The 19,818-nt window shown below is 40.7% G+C and overlaps 1 protein-coding gene across 2 annotated transcripts in view; it reads right to left on the reverse strand.

Moving 5' to 3' along the window:
- Window positions 1-422: 422 nt before the first annotated feature.
- Window positions 423-19,818, reverse strand: part of znf638 (zinc finger protein 638) — a 29,466-nt gene continuing 10,070 nt past the window's right edge. The window contains exons 4-31 of one of the 2 annotated variants that reach the window (XM_088346840.1): window positions 18,237-18,298; window positions 17,738-17,866; window positions 17,066-17,661; window positions 16,776-16,996; window positions 16,558-16,692; window positions 16,336-16,434; window positions 16,224-16,261; window positions 15,710-16,140; window positions 10,525-12,957; window positions 10,419-10,447; window positions 10,195-10,344; window positions 9,627-9,761; window positions 9,517-9,555; window positions 9,305-9,430; window positions 9,107-9,233; window positions 8,853-9,023; window positions 8,576-8,778; window positions 8,350-8,484; window positions 8,237-8,275; window positions 8,019-8,159; window positions 7,840-7,934; window positions 7,733-7,756; window positions 7,230-7,656; window positions 5,172-7,064; window positions 3,914-4,016; window positions 2,318-2,428; window positions 2,121-2,242; window positions 423-685 (exon numbers count right to left, since the gene is read on the reverse strand). In XM_088346840.1, the coding sequence (XP_088202966.1) occupies window positions 623-685; window positions 2,121-2,242; window positions 2,318-2,428; window positions 3,914-4,016; window positions 5,172-7,064; window positions 7,230-7,656; window positions 7,733-7,756; window positions 7,840-7,934; window positions 8,019-8,159; window positions 8,237-8,275; window positions 8,350-8,484; window positions 8,576-8,778; window positions 8,853-9,023; window positions 9,107-9,233; window positions 9,305-9,430; window positions 9,517-9,555; window positions 9,627-9,761; window positions 10,195-10,344; window positions 10,419-10,447; window positions 10,525-12,957; window positions 15,710-16,140; window positions 16,224-16,261; window positions 16,336-16,434; window positions 16,558-16,692; window positions 16,776-16,996; window positions 17,066-17,661; window positions 17,738-17,866; window positions 18,237-18,298 (8,277 nt within the window). In that variant the 3' untranslated portion in view covers window positions 423-622. Of the gene's footprint in view, window positions 686-2,120; window positions 2,243-2,317; window positions 2,429-3,913; window positions 4,017-5,171; window positions 7,065-7,229; window positions 7,657-7,732; window positions 7,757-7,839; window positions 7,935-8,018; window positions 8,160-8,236; window positions 8,276-8,349; window positions 8,485-8,575; window positions 8,779-8,852; window positions 9,024-9,106; window positions 9,234-9,304; window positions 9,431-9,516; window positions 9,556-9,626; window positions 9,762-10,194; window positions 10,345-10,418; window positions 10,448-10,524; window positions 12,958-15,664; window positions 16,141-16,223; window positions 16,262-16,335; window positions 16,435-16,557; window positions 16,693-16,775; window positions 16,997-17,065; window positions 17,662-17,737; window positions 17,867-18,236; window positions 18,299-19,818 lie in introns of both variants that reach the window. The other variant, XM_088346839.1, reaches the window with a different exon arrangement.

The following is a 19,818-nucleotide window of genomic DNA, read 5'->3' on the forward strand; positions in this document are numbered from 1 at the left end:
TGTCCCACTTATTATTGATGCTTCACAAGAAATTAGTTTTATATCTTGATGTTTGAAGTCTGAAATGTGGCAAAAGGTCACAAAGTTCAAAGGGGCCAAATAGTTTCGCAAGCCACTGTATATGTGCGTGTATATGATAAACATTATTATTTTTTTGTTTGTTTTTTGTTTGCTTTAGTTTTTTAAGTTATTGTATTTCAGAGGCTTGTATATTTGGGGGGTTGAATCTTGATGTATATTGAGTATATTGTATAATTGCAATAGGGAGAAAAACAAAACCATGTACGAGTGTTATGTTGAAATGATTTTGCCTATAAATAAAAATATGAAAAAAGAAAAAAAACAATGCAACAAAATGTTCCTTTTGTGCGGCAACTGTTCTTGGCCAAATGCTCTCAAAGAATCACTAACAGCCCAAGAAACAATTTATAGGGATACTTTATTTAACATTTGCAGTTCTAAATGAACACAAAAAGACTACCTGTGACCACCAATTTTGTCCCTCATTTGCATTTGCTTCGTGGAACAAAACAGAGACTAAAACCACCATGAACATCTTGCATTGTGCTAAAAAACATTGAAAGTTAGATTAATTTAAAAAAAAAAGAAAAAAAAAAAGGTTTCAATTAGAAACACTGCCTTGAGTAGATTCTGTCAGAGTCTGTTCACGCTTTCGGTAGAATTTCTGTGAAGACAAAAAATATGACTTCTAATGAGATTTAGAGAAATGTGCCTCAAAGCAAGGGTCGACAAACTACAGCCTGTGGGCCACATATAGACCATCTGACTTTTTGATCTGGTCCGCTGAAGCAAAAGTTTAAAAAAGTACTACTGATAAAAATGCTGTTTTGGTGTCCTCTAGGTATACAGCCTGCTGGCACCCATCCCTCTAAGCTAAAATTCAAATTAGATCAATGTCCTTTTTTGTTGATGTACATTTTTCTGTACTTTTTTTCTCGTGTATTCAATTTATGGATCAAGATGTTTATCAAATGCTGGGGGAAAAAAATGAGTTTTTTTCATGCATATGATCAAATTGGGTGTTTAAAAGGAGACTGTATTATTTAGGAACCTCCTAGTTGTAAAACCCTAATTTATCACAAAACTATTTATTTGAGCAAAAATGGATAACCTCTCGCATAAAAATGCATTTGTAAAATACTCATAGGTTAAAACATTTGTATTAATTTTAAATAAAATGAAGCCGTTAAAGTCAGCCTGAACAGCACATATCTGGTTTCTTTCACATCAGATCCAGGCCACTTTTATATGTGGTCCTAAATCGGATACATATCTGATCTTTTGGAATGCGACTGCCGTGTGAACAGACGAGACGCATTCATGCGACCTATACTGTGTTCGACAAGGCAGGAGGAAGCGAAGAAATCAACAGCCATGGCGGACTGAAACACTAACTACATTCAATGGGGGGAAAGCGGGGTTTTGAATTTAATCAATATTTGTGGGACAACTCTGGTCAGCAGAATAACTTTTGAATCAGATAAGCTACGCTGGTAGCATCCATGACTATTTCCGAAAACAATAAGTGCATTGCGAGTGATGTCATATGTCCTCCTTTGTGCAAGTGGGACATTGCACAGGAGATTGCATAAAATCAAAGTAGATCACATTTAGGTGGAAATGTAAAGAATCTTACAAAAACATTGGATTTCACCCCCCCCAAAAAACAGAAGTGAGCATTAAGCTCTGCAACTGGGGGGAAAAAAAAAAAAAAAAAAAAAAAAGGTACCGTTTAGTCACTTTGAGTCTCTGTATTTTGTATTCGTCCTTGTGCTTTGCAACACTCGTTTTAGGTTGCACTACGCAATATCTAGGGGTCAAATATTAGACGCAAAATATGTGAGGGTTTTTCCATTATACTGTATTTTTAATTACATTGTCTACTATTAAATAAATATAACATGAAATATATCATGGATAAGTAGATGTCTACATGTTAATTCATTCATAAATGCGTAAGAGAGAAATCTGATATTGTTTTGTAATTCATTGCAGTCTAGTATATCAAATCATTTTATTCCACTCTTCTGGCAATATCTTTCAGCCCAATGTGAGTCGCCACACCAAGTTTGCCTACCCTTGCTGGAAAAGAAACCTACCTTCAGGTTGTTATAATGTGTCCTACTGCTGCAATGTTTCACTTTTGCTTTTGTCTCTTCCAAGTAAAATAGTGAGCAGAGTTGACAGAAGTAACCCGATTTCAGCATGACAAACTCCGTACCTGTTCACAAATGACAATATAAAAATTGTTTGGGAGGTGGACGACAAAAAAAACCCACAAACTAGCATTTTGTACCGAGAGGGGTGTTGGGTTTGAAAGCTGGTAAAACAAAAGCCGACGTGGTGCATGGAGATTCGGATCGTGATCGTTTCACTGTGGTTGGAATGAGCTCTGAAGTGTCTTTGCCTGTAGAAGGAGAGTGCAATGATCATTGAAAATGAGCTTTAACAACCAAAATGTAAACTAACTGATGAGTTATCACTTTTAAACAAGCTTTTTTGTCATTGATTAGAAAAAGATTTGTTTAAGTGTGACATCAGCTTTTATTCTGCTTGCTTACAATGAAAAGAGTGCTTCTAATTTGACTACTAAACACCTGAAACTAAGATTTTATTGCCAGGGTAGGGTTAGTTTGACTATTATAGCACCCTGTTGTTCGTTTTTTATGACCTTTATTGAACGCTTGCGCACTAATTACACCATTGCTATGATCATTGTCAATCATGCAACACTGTTTGCATCATTGTGGTTGGTCTCAACCCGTGATCACGTGGGGGGCCAAGGATTGATCTGGTTTCTGTCATCTAGGAGATCTTAATAGAAAATTTGTCAGGGCATGATCCTTAAAAGCAGGAAGGAAATTGTACGTCCCGAGTGTTTTGTTAGGTCCTCTCTTGATCTTCTTCCAAGCTTGTCTTCGATTATTTTTAAGTGTCAATTAAAGTATAATCTTAATTAGTCCTTCAAGCTGGATATTGTACATCTTGAGGGTTTTGTACAGTCTTCTCCTGTTCTCCTCGCAAACTCAAAATTCATTCCTGGTTTCTTACCTTTTTTCTAAGTGTTTGACGAACCAAACTTAACAATTGTTCCTTTGAACCAGAGATTATAAATTTTGAGGGGTTTGAACAGACTTCTTCTCCTTGTGAGCTCAAAATGAATCAATTTCGTTTCTCCTTTTTTTGAGTTTATTAAACTTTTACCTTTTTATTCCTTTCTCCAGTTTGCCAACAATTTACCACTTAAATTGTGTGGTATTTGTAAATGTAAGAATGTTTTTTTAATTATACAATGAAATATTTATTTATTTTAAGTTTACGTTTACTTGAAAAATGTCTAAATTTTTCAATTAGCCAATAATTGTGGTTCAATACCAGAAAATATCCTGTTTTTATGACTTTTACCCCGTTTTTGCAGGACATTTTGAATAGGATGCAAAGCAAAGGGGACTTCCTGTCCCTTCTGTGTTTTTGTCACTTTTTGTCCTTGTTATTCCCTTTCGTCTTTTCTTTCTTTGCTCTATTCTCCTCAACAATCTCATCCTCCTATTTGCTCCTCGCTTCTGCCTCCCTACCCTTCTCGTCTGTTTCAAGCTCTTCCTACACTCTCTCTTTCTCCGATTTAGCCATCTCCTTCTTTACTTTCTTTTTCCCCTTTTCTAAACCATATATAGGTTGACTCTTAGCAGCTGGGAAGCCTCGATTGGAGCCGCTGGTTAGTCTTTGCTACAGTTGAGTTGCTCTGTTTGACATAACACGGTTAAGCGTTTGATTCACCTTCAAATCAATTTGCCAAGCCAACAATCTTCTCATGAAACTAACCAGTGGTTTCTATAATGCGAAAAACCCAACAAATATCCTGCACTACTTTGAATCATTGACATCAGTTTACCTGTGTCAATACTGCGTTGGCGTTTAGTACAGTGCGAGGTCCCCGCAACTCCAGTTTCCTTGTCCTCATCTTCCTCACCTATCTCATCCAAAGTGAAAAGATTCTGCAAGATGCAACAAGTTAGATTGCACAACCTTAAAATAATTCAACCCACCCAAACTCCCACAATAAAACAGATCCTTTACTGCATCGATAACTTTCAGATTTTGATATGCTTGTACCATTTAACTCGTTCAAAGCCATAACGTACGAATATATTTTCAGAAACATTGACGCTGAGTGGCAAAACATAAAAACATTTTTTTTGTTTGTTCTGTTCTTGAAAACTAAGGATTTCACATTTCTGATCAGAAAGCATCAAGCATATGGAAATTATTTTGGTATGATAAATAACTACTAGATGGCAAGGAATGACGATCAGATCTTTGTCCTTACATACCAGTAGAGGAGCCCCACTTAATCGTGTTGCTTTGCTTCCTCTATCCAGTAATTGAGAGTTTGGGGTGGCCCCTGAATCACCAAAATGATGTGATCACATAACTGGAATCACATCAGAGCTGCAAAGTGTCGGCATTGTTCATGCATGAATTTGCTGATTTTGCATTAAAATGATATTTTGTAAGCAAAGTGCCCTTGTGTTAATGGAAAGCGTTGTTCAGATATTTGAGGTATCGCAAATGTAAAAAGTGCCCAACTGAAAGTTCTGCTTAAAACACATCCTTTCACAAAAAGTCGTTATTCTTTTAAGTTTTCATGGAAATGAGTATTTCAAAGATACTTAGCAATGTTTAACGTCTATACTTTTCGTGGACAATATCTCTGTTATTTGTGATTGCAACATCCTTTGCTGTCTGGTAATCCTGAAAGGGGGATGCCACATGTGCGGTCCCTTCTCAAGGTTTCTTCATTTACCTCATGTTGAGGTTTTTGAGTTTGATTACTGTAGTTTTCATACAATTTTTTTTCATATTTTTTTTATATAAACTAGAGTAGTAAAGAACATAAGATTCGGACTAAGTGGACTACATTCCTGATACAGCTTTGGGCGGCATTGACTGTAGAAGTGCGTTCTACTAGTGGATAATGCATGAAAAAGATTTTCTTGAAATCAAACAATGACCTTAAGGAATATCATGAAATTTAAATACCATTGTATGATCGTGTTCCAAAAAAAGTTCACTTTTAATAATACCCAAATTAACGCAATATAAATTTAGTTGAGATATTTGTTCATTCTCAAGCAATAATAACGAGTCACCTCGAAGTTCAGACGCTCATCTGAATCTTCCTCTTGCCAGGTCGATGGAATATTCTCCTCGCCAGCCTCGTCCTTTACTACTTGATGCAGTAGGACCAGCTCTTCCTTATTTTTCTGGCGCTTGCTGGTATTTTGTCCTTTCTCTACTTGCTCACTGGCAAAATCGTGGAGGAAGTCCTCCTCTTCATTCCTCACCTGGTCTGGTGTGAGAGTGCTTTTGGCGAGGTGAGTGTTTTCTTTCTTGCAATAAGGTTTGGTTTGATCCAAGTAGTGCCGTGTCCTAGATTTCAGTGGTGAATTTTCATCTTGTTCTACACAAGGCTCTTGTTTATTGTCACGTTTTGCTGCTTCATCCCCTGATTCAGTCTGTCTGTCTTCTATTTTCACTGGACCAATGTCCTCCACACTCATTTTGTCCAGATCTTCCTCCACAGAATCCACTACTTCATAAATTGGGTTTTCCTCATCTTCTGGCTTTATGAGAAATGGCTTTTTGCTCACACATTGTATTTCAGGAAAATCATTCTTGTGCTTACTTGATGGCAGATCTTGGCCAGTCTCATCAAAATCCAGGACCTTGGATGTCACTGCTGCTTCTTCCTCAACTGTGTCATCAATTTTTAGCCTTTTCACCCCTTTCTTATGTTTTTTTCTTCCTCGTTTTCCTGTTGCTGTTGCAGACACTTGATGAATGGGCTCGTCTTTACCAGAGACCTCAGACATCATAGGCATTTTTTTACTACTTTCAAAAGAAGTTCTCAAATAAATTTTCTGATTTTTGGCAACCATATCTTCCTCATCTCTTTTTTCACCAGAAGTGTCTTTTTTCTGGGGCCTTCCTCTTTTTGCTCTGTTGGCTCTTGTAGAGACGCTCGTTTCCTCTACCTCAGAGTCTAACATGTGGAAAGTAGGCCCATGCTTCATGGGGATTTTGGTGATTACCTCCTGTGTCTTTCCTCTTGTACTCCGCCTAAGAGCTACTGAGGGTGTGGCACTGGAATCTTCAACTTGGTAAGAATCGACAACATGGTACGTCTCAGGCTTTGTCTTATTGGCAGTAGAGGAGTCTTCATTCTTTGAAGATAAGCACAATTGACTCTGGATGGCTCTACCAGAAGCAGTACAACCCTCAGATGCTTCTGAAACACTGTGTCCATTCTTGGTAGAAGTGAGTGACAATTCCACAGAGTCAATCGCCTGGTATGATTCAGCGTTGTCCTCTCCTTGTTCCGTGGCAATTGTGCCTTGAACTAGCAAGCCATTAGAAGTCCCTAGATCTTGTCTACCAAGGTCAGCTGAAGATACATCTTCCAAAGAGTTTTTGCTTATAATCTCTTTCTGCTCTAGTTCCGTGTCTCCCACTTCCAGAACAACTTTCTCAACATTTTCGAACTGACCAGTATTGTCCTGCACTGGAATTTCTTGGCGTTCAACACAGCCATCTCTAGAGACATCAGGCTCTGTGTTTTGGGGTTTAGATGGGGGAGTTTTTTGGTCTCCACCAACGTTATCAAACACTTTACAACTTTCCTCACTGACCATAGTCACCAAATGTTCTCTTTTGGAAATAGTGGGTGAAAAAAGTACTTGACAATTGTCAAGTAAATCCTTTGACGTTACTCTGTTAACTTTTTTGCTGGACTTTATATTGGGCGGAAATGTGGTCAAAGAAGAGCTAATTTTCAATGAATTTCTGGTGATCCTGGAAAAGGCTGATGAAGAGGTCACAAAGCTCTCTGAATCTTCTGAGGCATTTTTCTTGGTTCGTTTGGAAGCAGGCCGTCGAATAGCTTTGGAAGCAGATCTCTTGGATCGAGGCCGAGCCTCGTTGGAATGGTCTTCCAGAACACCAACTTCATCAACTGTGATAAAATCTTCAATGCTGAAGGGATCCTAGGAGGAAATCAAATAAAAATAATTAACATGCTTAAAAAAAACAATAAGACTAACTTAATGAGCAAAGTCAACAATGGAGTGATCAAATGTCTATCCAGACAGTGGTTTTCATATTTTCTTATATCAAGTCACAGCCAGGTTTTAAGTTTAGTAAATACTCACCACAACATCCCTTTTAGGAAGGGTTTTTTCATTAACAACAGCAGTTTCTTCTGTATCGTTTATAGCTGTTCCATTATTATTGCCGACAGTCATGACATTTGGTATTTCATAAACGCCGTCTGAAGTTGATGGCATTTTTTCTCTGTCAACGTGGAACTCAGAAACAGCTGCCAAGTCTGCAGCAATTGAACATTCCCCTTTCCTATCGTCGCCTTTAGCTGCATTTTCTCCCTTCTCTGGCACTGAAACGAGCCTCTTGACGGGTTGACCAGGATCAATTGATGGTGCAGAAGGGGATGTTGATGGATGTGAATCCGATGGGGCGACCGACGAAGCTGACGAAGCAGGGCAGTCCTCCTTCAGACCTTTCTCAAGATTTAATGTATCAACATCTGGGTCCTTAGAGCCTTGTTTCAGGCTTTCAACACTGAAATTAGGTGAAGACACTGCTATTTCTGGTACAATTTGAAAGTATCATTAGTTCCAGTATTATAAATCCTTACCTGCCAAAACCGTCAATTGTACACCTGACAAGTAAAGAACAATCCAGGAATTATTAGAACATTATTACATAAATAATTACAATTGGTTTTAAGAAAATAAAACCCACCAATATGACCGTTGCTTTTGAGAAACTGGTTTATAATCCTTTAATATCTGCAGCGCGTGCAAAACCGCTGTGGAGTCAGCCATCTCGATGTATATCTGCAGTGGTTTGATAATTAAAATGAGGAAAAGACTAAATACGGTAGTTAGAATTTATGTCTAAAAATGTTGCCATTCTCGTACCCTGCTGGCCAAAGGGAGGAAGTTGACTAATTCTGCGTGAGTTGCGACCAAATGTACAACAAATTTTACGGTGGTTAGTCGGCCCACCGACATATCCACGTAAAGCAGACGCTCAGCCAGAGACTCCTCTTCTTGAACGGGCTAAAAAGAAAGCAATGTAGTGACACTCATGACAAATGCAAACAATAGATCCTCAAACATTTATAAAATGAACTCACAGAATTGCTCAGCTTCATCAGTGACGTGTATCTGCATTCCTGAAAACATGATAAATTAAATGATCTTTAAGTGATGAATGTGTTCAAGTGATGTTTATTGCCACTTTTTGTACCTCGCTGTGTTCGGTGAATATAGGCTGCAGGAGAAAATGCACTGCCAGTCTGGAGTGACCCACCCACAACCTATTATTCAAGTAACCGCTGACAAAACGGCAACACGAGCTCCAATCCCTAAATGTCACAAAGGCCTGCAAGAAAGGAGTGTGAGGAAGTTTAATGAACAAACTGCCATCTTGACTGCGTGCAGCTCCTGGCTGCGTGCGGGTCCTGTGACCTCACCCTTCTCTGGTGCAGCAGAATGTTCAAATCGTAGTAAAGTGCCTCAAAATCGTTCTCCTTAATACATGGCCACACTAACTGGGCCAACTCTTGCTGACAGTAGTTATCTATAGGCAAGCCTGTCAACATGACCGTTGGCAACTCTGCCGCAACTTTGAACTCTGCTTCAAAAATGTCTTCATCATCTGTGACGGTCAGGAAGTCTGTATGAAGCACACCAAATTTTAGACTACGGGTGTAAGTACAGTACCTGGAACCTCAGGAGCATGTCCTTTACCAGGAATAATGAACCAGGGCGACATTGTTGGAAATAGATAAGGTTCTGTCCTTGTGGTCAGTTGAAATGGGGAACAGGTGTGTCGAGGGATGCCATATTTAGATGTCGAAATGGTAGGTTCAACAAGGTCAACACTCTTGTCTGGTATGGCTTTAAGATAGGATGTTGGCGCTGTGGAGAAAAGTACCAGGGCTCTACTTTAATTCTCATTTCACATTTGGATGATAGCTGAGCATCCAACTTGTGAAACTTACATGGTGAAACTCTTTCAACATTAGGCAGACCCAACCTATAAAGCTGGTAGGTCGGGCATTGTTTGTGAAGAAAGTACCAAAAGCCGAAGCAGTCTGCATCCAAATTAGACCTCAATTCTACAAAGACCTGCACAAAAATGGTAAAATAACTTCAACAAAGACCGTGACTATTGAAACCTGTGGTCATACGCAACTAACCTTGTTTAGGAGTGGCAGGAAGTTTTTCACACTGACAATGTTTCTTAAATCTTCTCGTAGTTTGGTAGCCTCTTCTGGACCAATGTTTTTGATGAAGATAATTGTTGAGGGAGGACTTTCTACGTACTGCAGGTCCAATTAAAATTAGGTAAAAATGCATGCTTACAAACAATCACACAGCCATCACATATAACCCTTGTTAATTTACTTACAAAACCAAGCATACGCATCAGTGCCTGATAGAAGCCAAGCTGCAATACAAACCCCAAATTAGGATTGAATTGAGTTGCATGTAATGTGTGATTTAGTTTCAGATGTATACCGGCCACATGGGGAGTTCTCTGCGAAGGATGTCCACTTTCAATTTATGATGACTGCCTTTGAGAGTTAGCAAGCCTTTGCCTGCTTCCAAAGCAGCTTCAGCTGCAGCTTCAGCTTCATTCAGCTGAATAAAAGCCTGAAAAATATGTTTTGTACAATAAACATGGTGACATAGGTAAAACATGTGCTGGGCTTGAGCAGTTATATTGATGTTTTTATTACGAATTTTCTGGTCACAAATTAGGTAAAAAAACAAGGCTGTTTGATTGACATGAGCGCAGTCAAAATGGCTGAGAATCACTTTTATACTAGTAGGGCGGGCAATGACAAAAACAAAACTTTATAGGTAGTACTACACACCAGCTTTTTGAACAATCAAGTAAACAATCATTAAGTGAATGAATTATGACAAAATAAGTGAAGGAGTTATTGATGACAATAAAATGATAAAAAAAAAAAGTTATAAATGAAGAAATTATACGATCCTGTCTGTATATGCAGTCACACATCTCAATATTACAATAGTGGCAAATTTTCTTGAGTAGATTTGAGGAAAAAACAGTACTTACCATTCTCTTTTGAGGAACACCAAACACGCAATCACTGAATTCCGAATATCCAAACGGTGTGAATACATCGATGATGTCTTGCTCAGAGTAGCTTGTATCAGTCATGGGAAGGTTAGTGATCATCAGCTGCACCTTAAGCTTTCCAATAAACTAAACAACATATAATTGAAGCCATTAGTTGAGTGTCAATCTTTTAGAAGTCCATTAGGCTGTCATCATCTTACGTTAGCGTTGACGTACTCCTTGTATTTCACTGCAACAGAGACAAAATAACTATTTAGTATGCGTAGTTATGTGTGATTTGATGTTTTACAACAAATTTTTGCTTACAAATTTTGGGTAGTTGAAAATGTTTTTTCAAATTCTCTCCAGGCGTTACCATTGCATCATGGCCTGAACCTTTCTGGTGCCAAATGTTTGCCTTACTTTTTCCTGCTTTACACTTTTTTGTTGTCGCCGCATCGTTCTTCACGGATGCATGAGTGTTGCGCTGAGGCACCACAGCTTGTTGTATGACTGCGTCAGAACCACTAACACTTGGTGTATCAGTCTTCGATGCTGTGTCCGAACCGCATGGGGGCACTACACTTTTTGGATTGTTGCCACAACGGGGTCCCTCATCTTTCATTACTTTTTTGTCAGAGTCTAGCAGGGATGAGGATTTCTCATTTGTCGCTGTGTACGAGATGCTCACAAGCCCCAACTCAGCTGTGACTGCGTCAGAACCACTAACACTTGTTGTATCAGTCTTCGATGTTGTGTCCGAACCGCATGGGGGGACTACACTTTTTGTACTGTTGCCACAACGGGGTCCCTCATCTTTCATTACTTTTTTGTCAGAGTCTAGTAGGGATGAGGATTTCTCATTTGTCGCGGTGTATGAGATGCTCACAAGCCCCAACTCAGCTGTGACTGCGTCAGAACCACTAACACTTGGTGTATCAGTCTTCCATGCTGTGTCCGGACCGCATGGGGGCACTACACTTTTTGTACTGTTGCCACAACGGGGTCCCTCATCTTTCATTACTTTTTTGTCAGAGTCTAGCAGGGATGAGGATTTCTCATTTGTCGCTGTGTATGAGATGCTCACAATCCCCAACTCAGCTGTGACTGAGTCAGAACCACTAACACTCGGTGTATCAGTCTTCGATGTTGTGTCCGAACCGCATGGGGGGACTACACTTTTTGTACTGTTGCCACAACGGGGTCCCTCATCTTTCATTACTTTTTTGTCAGAGTCTAGCAGGGATGAGGATTTCTCATTTGTCGCTGTGTATGAGATGCCCACAAGCCCCAACTCAGCTGTGACTGCGTCAGAACCACTAACACTTGGTGTATCAGTCTTCGATGTTGTGTCCGGACCGCATGGGGGCACTACATCTTTTGTACTGTTGCCAAAACGGGGTCCCTCATCTTTCATTACTTTTTTGTCAGAGTCTAGCAGGGATGAGGATTTCTCATTTGTCGCTGTGTATGAGATGCTCACAAGCCCCAACTCAGCTCTACCAAGTGCACTGGATTCTTGCAAGGCCATTGAGTCATTTTTTGACGTTGGAACAGAGTCACATCCAGGCTCCACATTCTTTTTTACTGCTTCACTCGGGATACAAGGAGACAATGCACTTTCCTTCAATAATCTGTCAGAACCACAAGAGGGCGTTGCATCCTTCACTGCTGCACTTTGTGGTTGAACAGTATTTTCTTCTACTGCCGTGTCTGAAATGCACAGGGACTCAATGCTGTCTTGACTTACTGCATCAGATTTGAGAGAATCTATATTTGATCCGTCATTTGAGGATTTCAAATCATTTTTTACTCTGACACCAGAACCACACTGAGTAACTGCACTTTTGTTCAAACCGATGTCAGAACCACAAGAGGGCACATCATCCTCATTTAATGTTGTACTGGCGTCATGTGGTTGTTCATCATCTGTTTTTGCCTCAAAGTCTGAGATAAGAGGAGACCCCAAGTTGCCCTCAATTGTTGAGTGGGGTTTAGGGGAGGTTTTTGAATCTTTCTTTGATTCTTCTTTGAAGTCACATTGAGGTCCATCATTTAATGCTGCAACAGACCGAGTGGTCACAGTTTTCTTGACTGCAGCATTGGAGATAAGCTGGGGTGCAGCATCATTTTTTACTGTTGCAACAGAAGCAGATGACGGCAATTGACCCTTTGGTGGTAGTGCTGTGGAGCCACATTCAGCTTGTTCCTTGTCTATTGAGGCACAAGGGGTTGCACCATCTTCCTTTGCTTTTTCATCTGCAACGCGTGGGGGCACCACATCATTTGTTGCTGCGGCATCGGACTCAAATGAGATCACTGCTTTAGAGCCCATTTGGTGTGCAACAACCTTCGGAAGTGTTGCTTCAACATGGTAGTCGCACTGGGGTGCTGCATCCTTCTTCACAACAACACTGAAGAGATGTGAGGATGCCAAATTCCTGTTAACTGCTTGTTCGGAGTTGTTTGAGAGCTCGGTGCTTTTTTTCACCTCTGCCTCAGCCATGCAGGAGACCACCTTCTCATTCGCTGATTCTTCAGAGCCACCTTCGAATGAGCTCAATGCAAGTGTAACCTCAGAGGGGCATTGAAGCACAGAGTCTTTCACAAGTTGTAAATTTGAATTGGATAGTGGCACCATGGCCTCTATGGCTAGAGTGTCACATCCACTCTTGGGCACTGCGTCCTCTGTCTGTGCCGCTTCAGAACTCAGTGGGGGTTTCACATCCTGTATGGCACTAGTGTCTGTCTCGGTGTTGGCTGTAAATACATTTAGAATAATGTTAGTTGTCGTACCAATGTTTGTTTCTTACTGTCCCCATTTTGATTATTTCCATAATCAATATTTTTTGTACGACTTTCTTTCATTTCATTTGGAGAGATTCAGTGGGATAGAGTAACAAATATATAAGAGGTTCTGATATCCAATATACATATCTCAATATGTACAGTGATGAAAACAAGTGCAGTGGAACCTCGGTTCTCGACCATAATCCGTTCCAGAACCCTGTTCGAAAACCGATTTTTTCAATCACCAAAATCAATTTTCCCATGTGTAAATCGTTTTAATCCGTTCCAACACCCTGAATGTTTACCATGAAGCTAACCCAGGCTAATCGTACGTTCGCGATATCGTAATCTTCCGTACAAAAGATTACGCTAACATGAACGTGTAATAATAAAAAAATCAGGTCGTTTACAAGTCATTTAGCACCCGGGTCTCCACAAGTGGCTAGCGCTTCATTGGAAAGGGGGCTCCGTTCATCTCATCTCATCTCATCAGCCGTACCGCTTATCTTCATTAGGGTCGGTTCCAAAACCTTAATTTGGGGCTCAGTTGCAACACCCTGAATGTTTACCTGAATGTTCAACATAATCATAAAGCTAATCCAGGCTAATTGTACGTTTGCGATATCGTAATCTTCCGTACGAAAGATTACGCTAACATGAACGTGTAAAAATGAAAAAAAAATGATTAAGAAAAGAATTATGAATAGGATTTCCTACCTTTGTGGTGGTCAGCAGAAGCCATGCTAGCAAGATCAGAAACTCGCACACCTCTTTCATATTTAGCTATTATGTCTTTCTTAAAGGCAAAAGTTGTACGAACAACTTTTTTTTTTTTCACCTGTCCTGCTTGCACCAACCTTCTTCGGAGGCATAGTTAGGGGCTAAAACACTGTTCCTCGATATCAAAAGCGAAAGCAAAAAAGAAGCAAGTGCGCACGTGAGTTGGTCACGAGGGGTGGGGGCGATCTACAGCCGTGCGCCGCTCAGTATTGCACTCTAGCGTATGCACTCACGCATTACCAGCGTTCGAACTCCGATTTTTTGACCGAACAGCGAAGCAAGAATTTCTCGAAATTTTTGGTCGAACACCGATTTGTCCGAACTGAGAGGCGTTCGAAAACCGAGGTTCCACTGTATTTGAACATCCTGCTATTTTGCTATTTCTCCCACTTAGAAATCATGGAGGGGTCTGAAATGTTCATCGTAGATGCATGTCCACTGTGAAAGAGATAAACTAAAATGAAGAATCCAGAAATCACAATGCACGATTTATTAACAATTTATCTGTGTGATACAGCTGCAAATAAGTATTTGAACACCTATGTATGATCTAGAATTCTGACCCTGAAAGACCTGTTAGTCCACCCATTAGAAGTCCACCTGCACTCCATGTATCATTATCTAGGTTGTTAGCTGAATAAAGACATCTGTCCACACCATTCAATCAGTAAGACTAACTTGTAACATGGCGAAGACAAAAAAGCTGTCCCAAGACACCAGAGACAAAATTGTACACCTCCATAAGGCTGGAAAGGGCTACAGAGCAATTGCCAAGCAGTTTGAAAAAAAAAAGTTCCACTGTTTGAGCAATCAAAATGTAAGAAGCTAAACATGACTGTCAATTTCTATCGGAGTTGTCCCCCATGCAAGATATCACCTTGTGGGGTCTCAATGATTCTAAAAAAGATAAGGAATCAGCCCGGAACTACACGACACGAGTTGAAATGAGCTGGGACCCCCGTTTCCATGGTTACTGTAGGTTATACACCAAGACATCATGATTTCAGATCATGAATGGCACGAAAGGTTACCCTGCTTAAACCAACACATGTAAAGGCCCGTCTTAAGTTTGCATATGACCCATTTGGATGATACAAGGGAGTCATGGGAGAAAATTTTGTGGTCAGATGAAAAAATAGAACTTTTTGGTCATAATTCCACTAAGCGTGTTTGCATTCAGGAAGGATCGTGGCTTGGTCTTCCAACACGTCAATGAACCGGAGCACACAGCCAGGAAAACCAAGGAGTGGCTGCGTAAGAAGCATATCAAGGTTTTAGCAAGGCCCAGGCAGTCTTCAGACCTAAACCCAATAAAAAAATCTTTGGAGGGAGCTCAAACTACGTGTTTCTCAGCGGCAGCCCAGGAACCTGACTGATCTACAGAAAATTTGTGTGGAGGAGCGGGCCAATATACCTCCTGCAGTTTGTACAAACCTGCTGAAAGACTACAGGAAACGTTTGACCTCTGTGATAGCAAACAAAAGCTACTGTACCAAATACTACTTTCATTTTCTCAGGTGTTCAAATACTTAAATGCAGTTTTATCACACTAACAAATCGTAAAAAAAAAACAAAAAATAAAACATGAATTGTAATTTCTGGATTTTATTCTTTTAGTTTATCCCTTACAGTGGACATGCACCTACGACGAAAATTTCAGACCGCTCTCTATGATTTCTAAGTGGGAGAAATAGCAAAATAGCAGGCCATTCAAATACTAATTTTCTTCACTGTAGGTCTCATTTTAATTCCTATGAATTCTCACGGATTCTCATTGAATTCAGGAAATAACTAACTGAAAACATTGTCAGCTCTAGTATACAGTTTTAGGGTTTGCATGCAATTAAATCCATAAGGTCGGGAAAAAAAGTGACAGTGGAGATGTAGAGTTACAAACCGTGTTGCCCAACAACAGTGTTGTCTGCATCACGCGAGCGTGCACCTCGGGCAGGGACTTCTCCTCCTCTTGGTTTTGCTTGAAGCTTGACATTAAGCTGGTTCTCCTCCTTAGTCATTAAACAAAGGTCAACGTCCATGGGCTCTCGACCCTTGAGCTCAGTTTCAGGTTGGTAGACGATTTTGTCTTCAACCAACTGTGGCTTGCTTTCAACCACTGCTTTTTGCGAAACTACTGCCGGAGTTGCTGATTGTGGTTCTGCTGTCTTCGGAACAGATTTCTCTACTAAAACTTCTGCTGATGGACTCCCTACAGTGGTTAATGCTTTGGTTATCTTGGGCTCCATTGGAATTTCTTTCACTGTCTTTATGATCTGCTTGTGTGGGGGATTTTTTGCTTTTCCCTTAGCAGCAGGCGTAGCAGTGACCCCTTCAGTTGTTTGTGTCTTGGTGGCTTTGGATGGTGCAAGTGGATTTCTGAGGAAATTAAGTGATTATTTTGTGAATGTGATATTTTTTCTTTTATCTTTAACTAACAGAAGAAGAAAACTGCCACTTACTTCTGAGAATTACCCTTCTGATTAATATGGGCATCCGCCTGAAGAAAATCACAAACTTGTTTAAGTTTATCTGGAGAGAAGTACAATGAAAAAACACTGTCAAGACAACCACCTTCTCGTCCAGGATTGTAATGTGGTATTCTTTAATTTTCAGACCACTTGTGTTCCTCAGTTTCTTTGCATGTTCTGTTTTCTCATAACACACAATTGCCTGCAAGAACATAAATGCCCAGTGAGGACATGGGGACATAAAAGAGGGAAGCACATTAAAAGGCATTTATGCCTATTAAAGATTGTTTGAAGCACAAGGCAGAAACACAGTAATGAAAACGACCTCCTTTTTGCTGCGAAGAATGGTGACATATTTGGTTTTTCCGTACTGCTCGGCAGCAGCCACAATGTCATGGTTGGAAATGAAGGGCTGAATATCTCCTAGAGTCACAATAGTTGGGTCGGATGCTTTAAATGCCTGTGTGAAAGCCCCAAAGAAAACGAGACATTTTGAAAGAAAATGGCTTGAAAGTAATTTGTTGTTAAATTAATGCACAAGACCTTGCTTTTTGTAGAGGAATTTTTCTGCTGGCCAGAGGAGGCTTGAATTACCACTGGATTTTGGTTGGTTGCAGTAGACGAGGCAGTGGCTGTAGGTATCACACTTCCTCCGGAAGGGGTTTGTGTAGCCGACCTCAACTTGGCTAACTCCGCCAACAAGGCGGGTGCAAGAGTTTTGACCATGGTCTCCAAGTCAGACTGATCTGACAGAGATTGGACAGCTGTATGAAAACAATGTGGTAAGTTCAAATGAGCCTTGTTCCATTGCAAATATGTTGATGATGTCAGACCTGATAACTCCAGGATGCTTTTTGCAAGTCTCTTGGCATTGGTTGGCGTCTGATGGCTCGTTTGTTGAGCTGCAATCTTTTCACAACTCTTTTTAGGGGACGACTCTCTTTCATGGCTTTTTCTTGCCGTTGAGTGCCTATCAGGGCAGCTTCGTGACCGAGACCGCCTCCGAGGCGAGGGCCACCTCCGAGGGGAGGGCCGCCTCCGAGATGACGGCTGTCTCCGAGACGACGGCTGTCTCCGAGACGACGACCTCCTCCGAGACGACGACCTCCTCCGGGACGACGACCGCCTCTGGGACGAAGACCGCCTGCGGGACGAAGACCGCCTGCGGGACGAAGACCGCCTCCGGGACGAAGACCGCCTCCGGGACGACGATCGCCTGCGAGACGACGACCGCCTGCGAGACGACGACCGCCTGCGAGACGACGATCGCCTGCGAGACGACGACCGCTTTCGAGACGACGACCGCTTTCGAGACGACGACCGCCTGCGAGACGAGTGTCCATCCTCTCTTTGGTGTAGAGAGTGCCTTTCATAGCTTCTGGAACGTGAACGAACGTTATCAGATGTGTTTGGGGAGCGAGAGCGGGACCTGGAACATATACAGAACAACAATTTAAAATCTGAAATAACGCAATCTCCCAATTTTTCAAAAAATGCGAGAGAACCTGTGTTTGTAATTGGAGCTGTGAGGAGACCGGGACTGAGTCCTCTTCCTCTGAGACTGCACGACGGACTTGGACTTTTCGGCGTCATCCGGAAAGACATGCACAACCTCTCCATTCCACTTTGGGTATCTAATCAGTACCATAAAACACGCCTTATTCCGAGTCAAGTTATATCGTACAACATTCATTACAAACGGACAAATATTTATCCTTATTATGTTTTCTCCTGTTTTATTATTTGAAGCGCGTATAGCTAATGACTGGATAGCCTACCTAATAGGACTAAATAACTTATGCATTCAAGGTCCATGTTACAACAAAGTACAGCATCAATCACCTGCCAATAACTAAACACCTATGGGTGGAACTTGTGTAGTGTAAAATTGATGAAAATTTCTTAATTCAAAAAAACAAACAAAAAAAAACAGGTTTATACAATATTTTATGTATTTTTACTTATTATGCAAATCGAGAAAAAAATGATTTTATGATAACTCACTCCTTTAGTAGTAATCTGCATTTGTCGATGTGAAGGCTGGTCTTCTGGTGAGCGAGCCAGTCCTGGTTTGCATGTAACAAAAATTCAGGAAAAGGGCATTCAGCACAAGTCACTTTTTCCAGGTACAAAAAGTTCATGATAAAAAACAAACACTCTACAGGCCCCTGCTCTCAACAAAAATCAACCGGGGATAATGGATTACAGCCACAACCGTGTATTTCATTTTAGGTGGGCCATGACAAAAGTGCCTTCTGATGGTCAAGCTCGCAGCAATACAGGATTGGGGATAATGGATCGCGGTCGACATGTACAGTTTGTTTTTGCGTGGAAAGAACGGACAAAAATGTGCTAAGCCCGAAAAAAATGTGCACTGGCGTCTTTGGCTCGCATCGGTGATGTCTATAGCCTAAGAACTGAATTAGTTAAATAAACATCACAGTCCATCGCAAAATATTATCCAAATAAGGTCGGGCTTAGGCGCATTTGGTTGAACTTTTCAAAACTGCCACTTGACGGTGCAGTTCTCTCTGTCACATCACAAGCAAGTACAACAAGAAAGTCACAACATTTTCTTGGAGCGCCACAATGGATAGCCAACATGTCCGCTGCCACCAGAACTTGCGACTTCAATGCCTTGTTAATTGGTAACTTCACACACATTCTTGGGGCACAAACTTTGCTCTGGACCAACCAGCACCTGAGACATTGACTGTCATGTTTTACCAAACATTTGGAAAAAGATTTCAACAAAATTTACAGGCAGAATATTTGAATAGCATTTTAAGACTCATCAACACTGACACCATGAAATAAATTTAATTGGGTTTGTGAATTTATGCCCTAATGTACTTTTAGTTTAGGTACCTTCTTTAGTGGGAATATTTATAATTTTCTCTTTTCATAGATTATATATATATATATATACAGTGCATCCGGAAAGTATTCACAGCGCTTCACTTTTCCCACATTTTGTTATGTTACAGCCTCATTCCAAATTGTATTAATTTAATCTCTTATTTCAAAATTCTACAAAAAATACTCCATTATGACAATGTGAAAAAGTTTTGTTTTTTTACTTTTTTTGAATTTATTAAAAATAGAAAACTAAGAAATTACATTTACATTAGTATTCACAGCATTTGTCATGAAGCTCAAAATTGAGCTCAGGTGCATCTTTTTTTCCTGATCGTCCTTGAGATCTTTCTACAGCTTAATTGGAGTCCATCTGCAATAAATTCAGTTGATTGGACATGATTTGGAAAGGCACACACCTGTCTATATAAGGTCCCACAGTTGAGTGTGCATGTCAGAGTACAAACACCAAGCATGAAGTCAAAAGAACTGTCTGTAGACCTGCGAGACAGGATTGTCTTGAGGCACAAATCTGGGGAAGGATACAGAAAAAAATCCTGCTGCTTTGAAGGTCCCAATGAGCACAGTGGCCTCCATTATTCGTAAATGGAAGACATTTGGAACCACCAGGACTCTTCCTAGAGCTGGCCGGCCTTCTAAACTGAGCGATCGGGGAAGAAGGGCCTTAGTCAGGGAGGTGACGAAGAACCCGATGGTCACTCTGTCAGAG

The sequence above is a fragment of the Urocampus carinirostris genome, chromosome 11, assembly GCF_059441175.1.
Source record: "Urocampus carinirostris isolate Australia breed hairy pipefish chromosome 11, RoL_Ucar_1.0, whole genome shotgun sequence".
NCBI classification, from domain to species: domain Eukaryota; kingdom Metazoa; phylum Chordata; class Actinopteri; order Syngnathiformes; family Syngnathidae; genus Urocampus; species Urocampus carinirostris.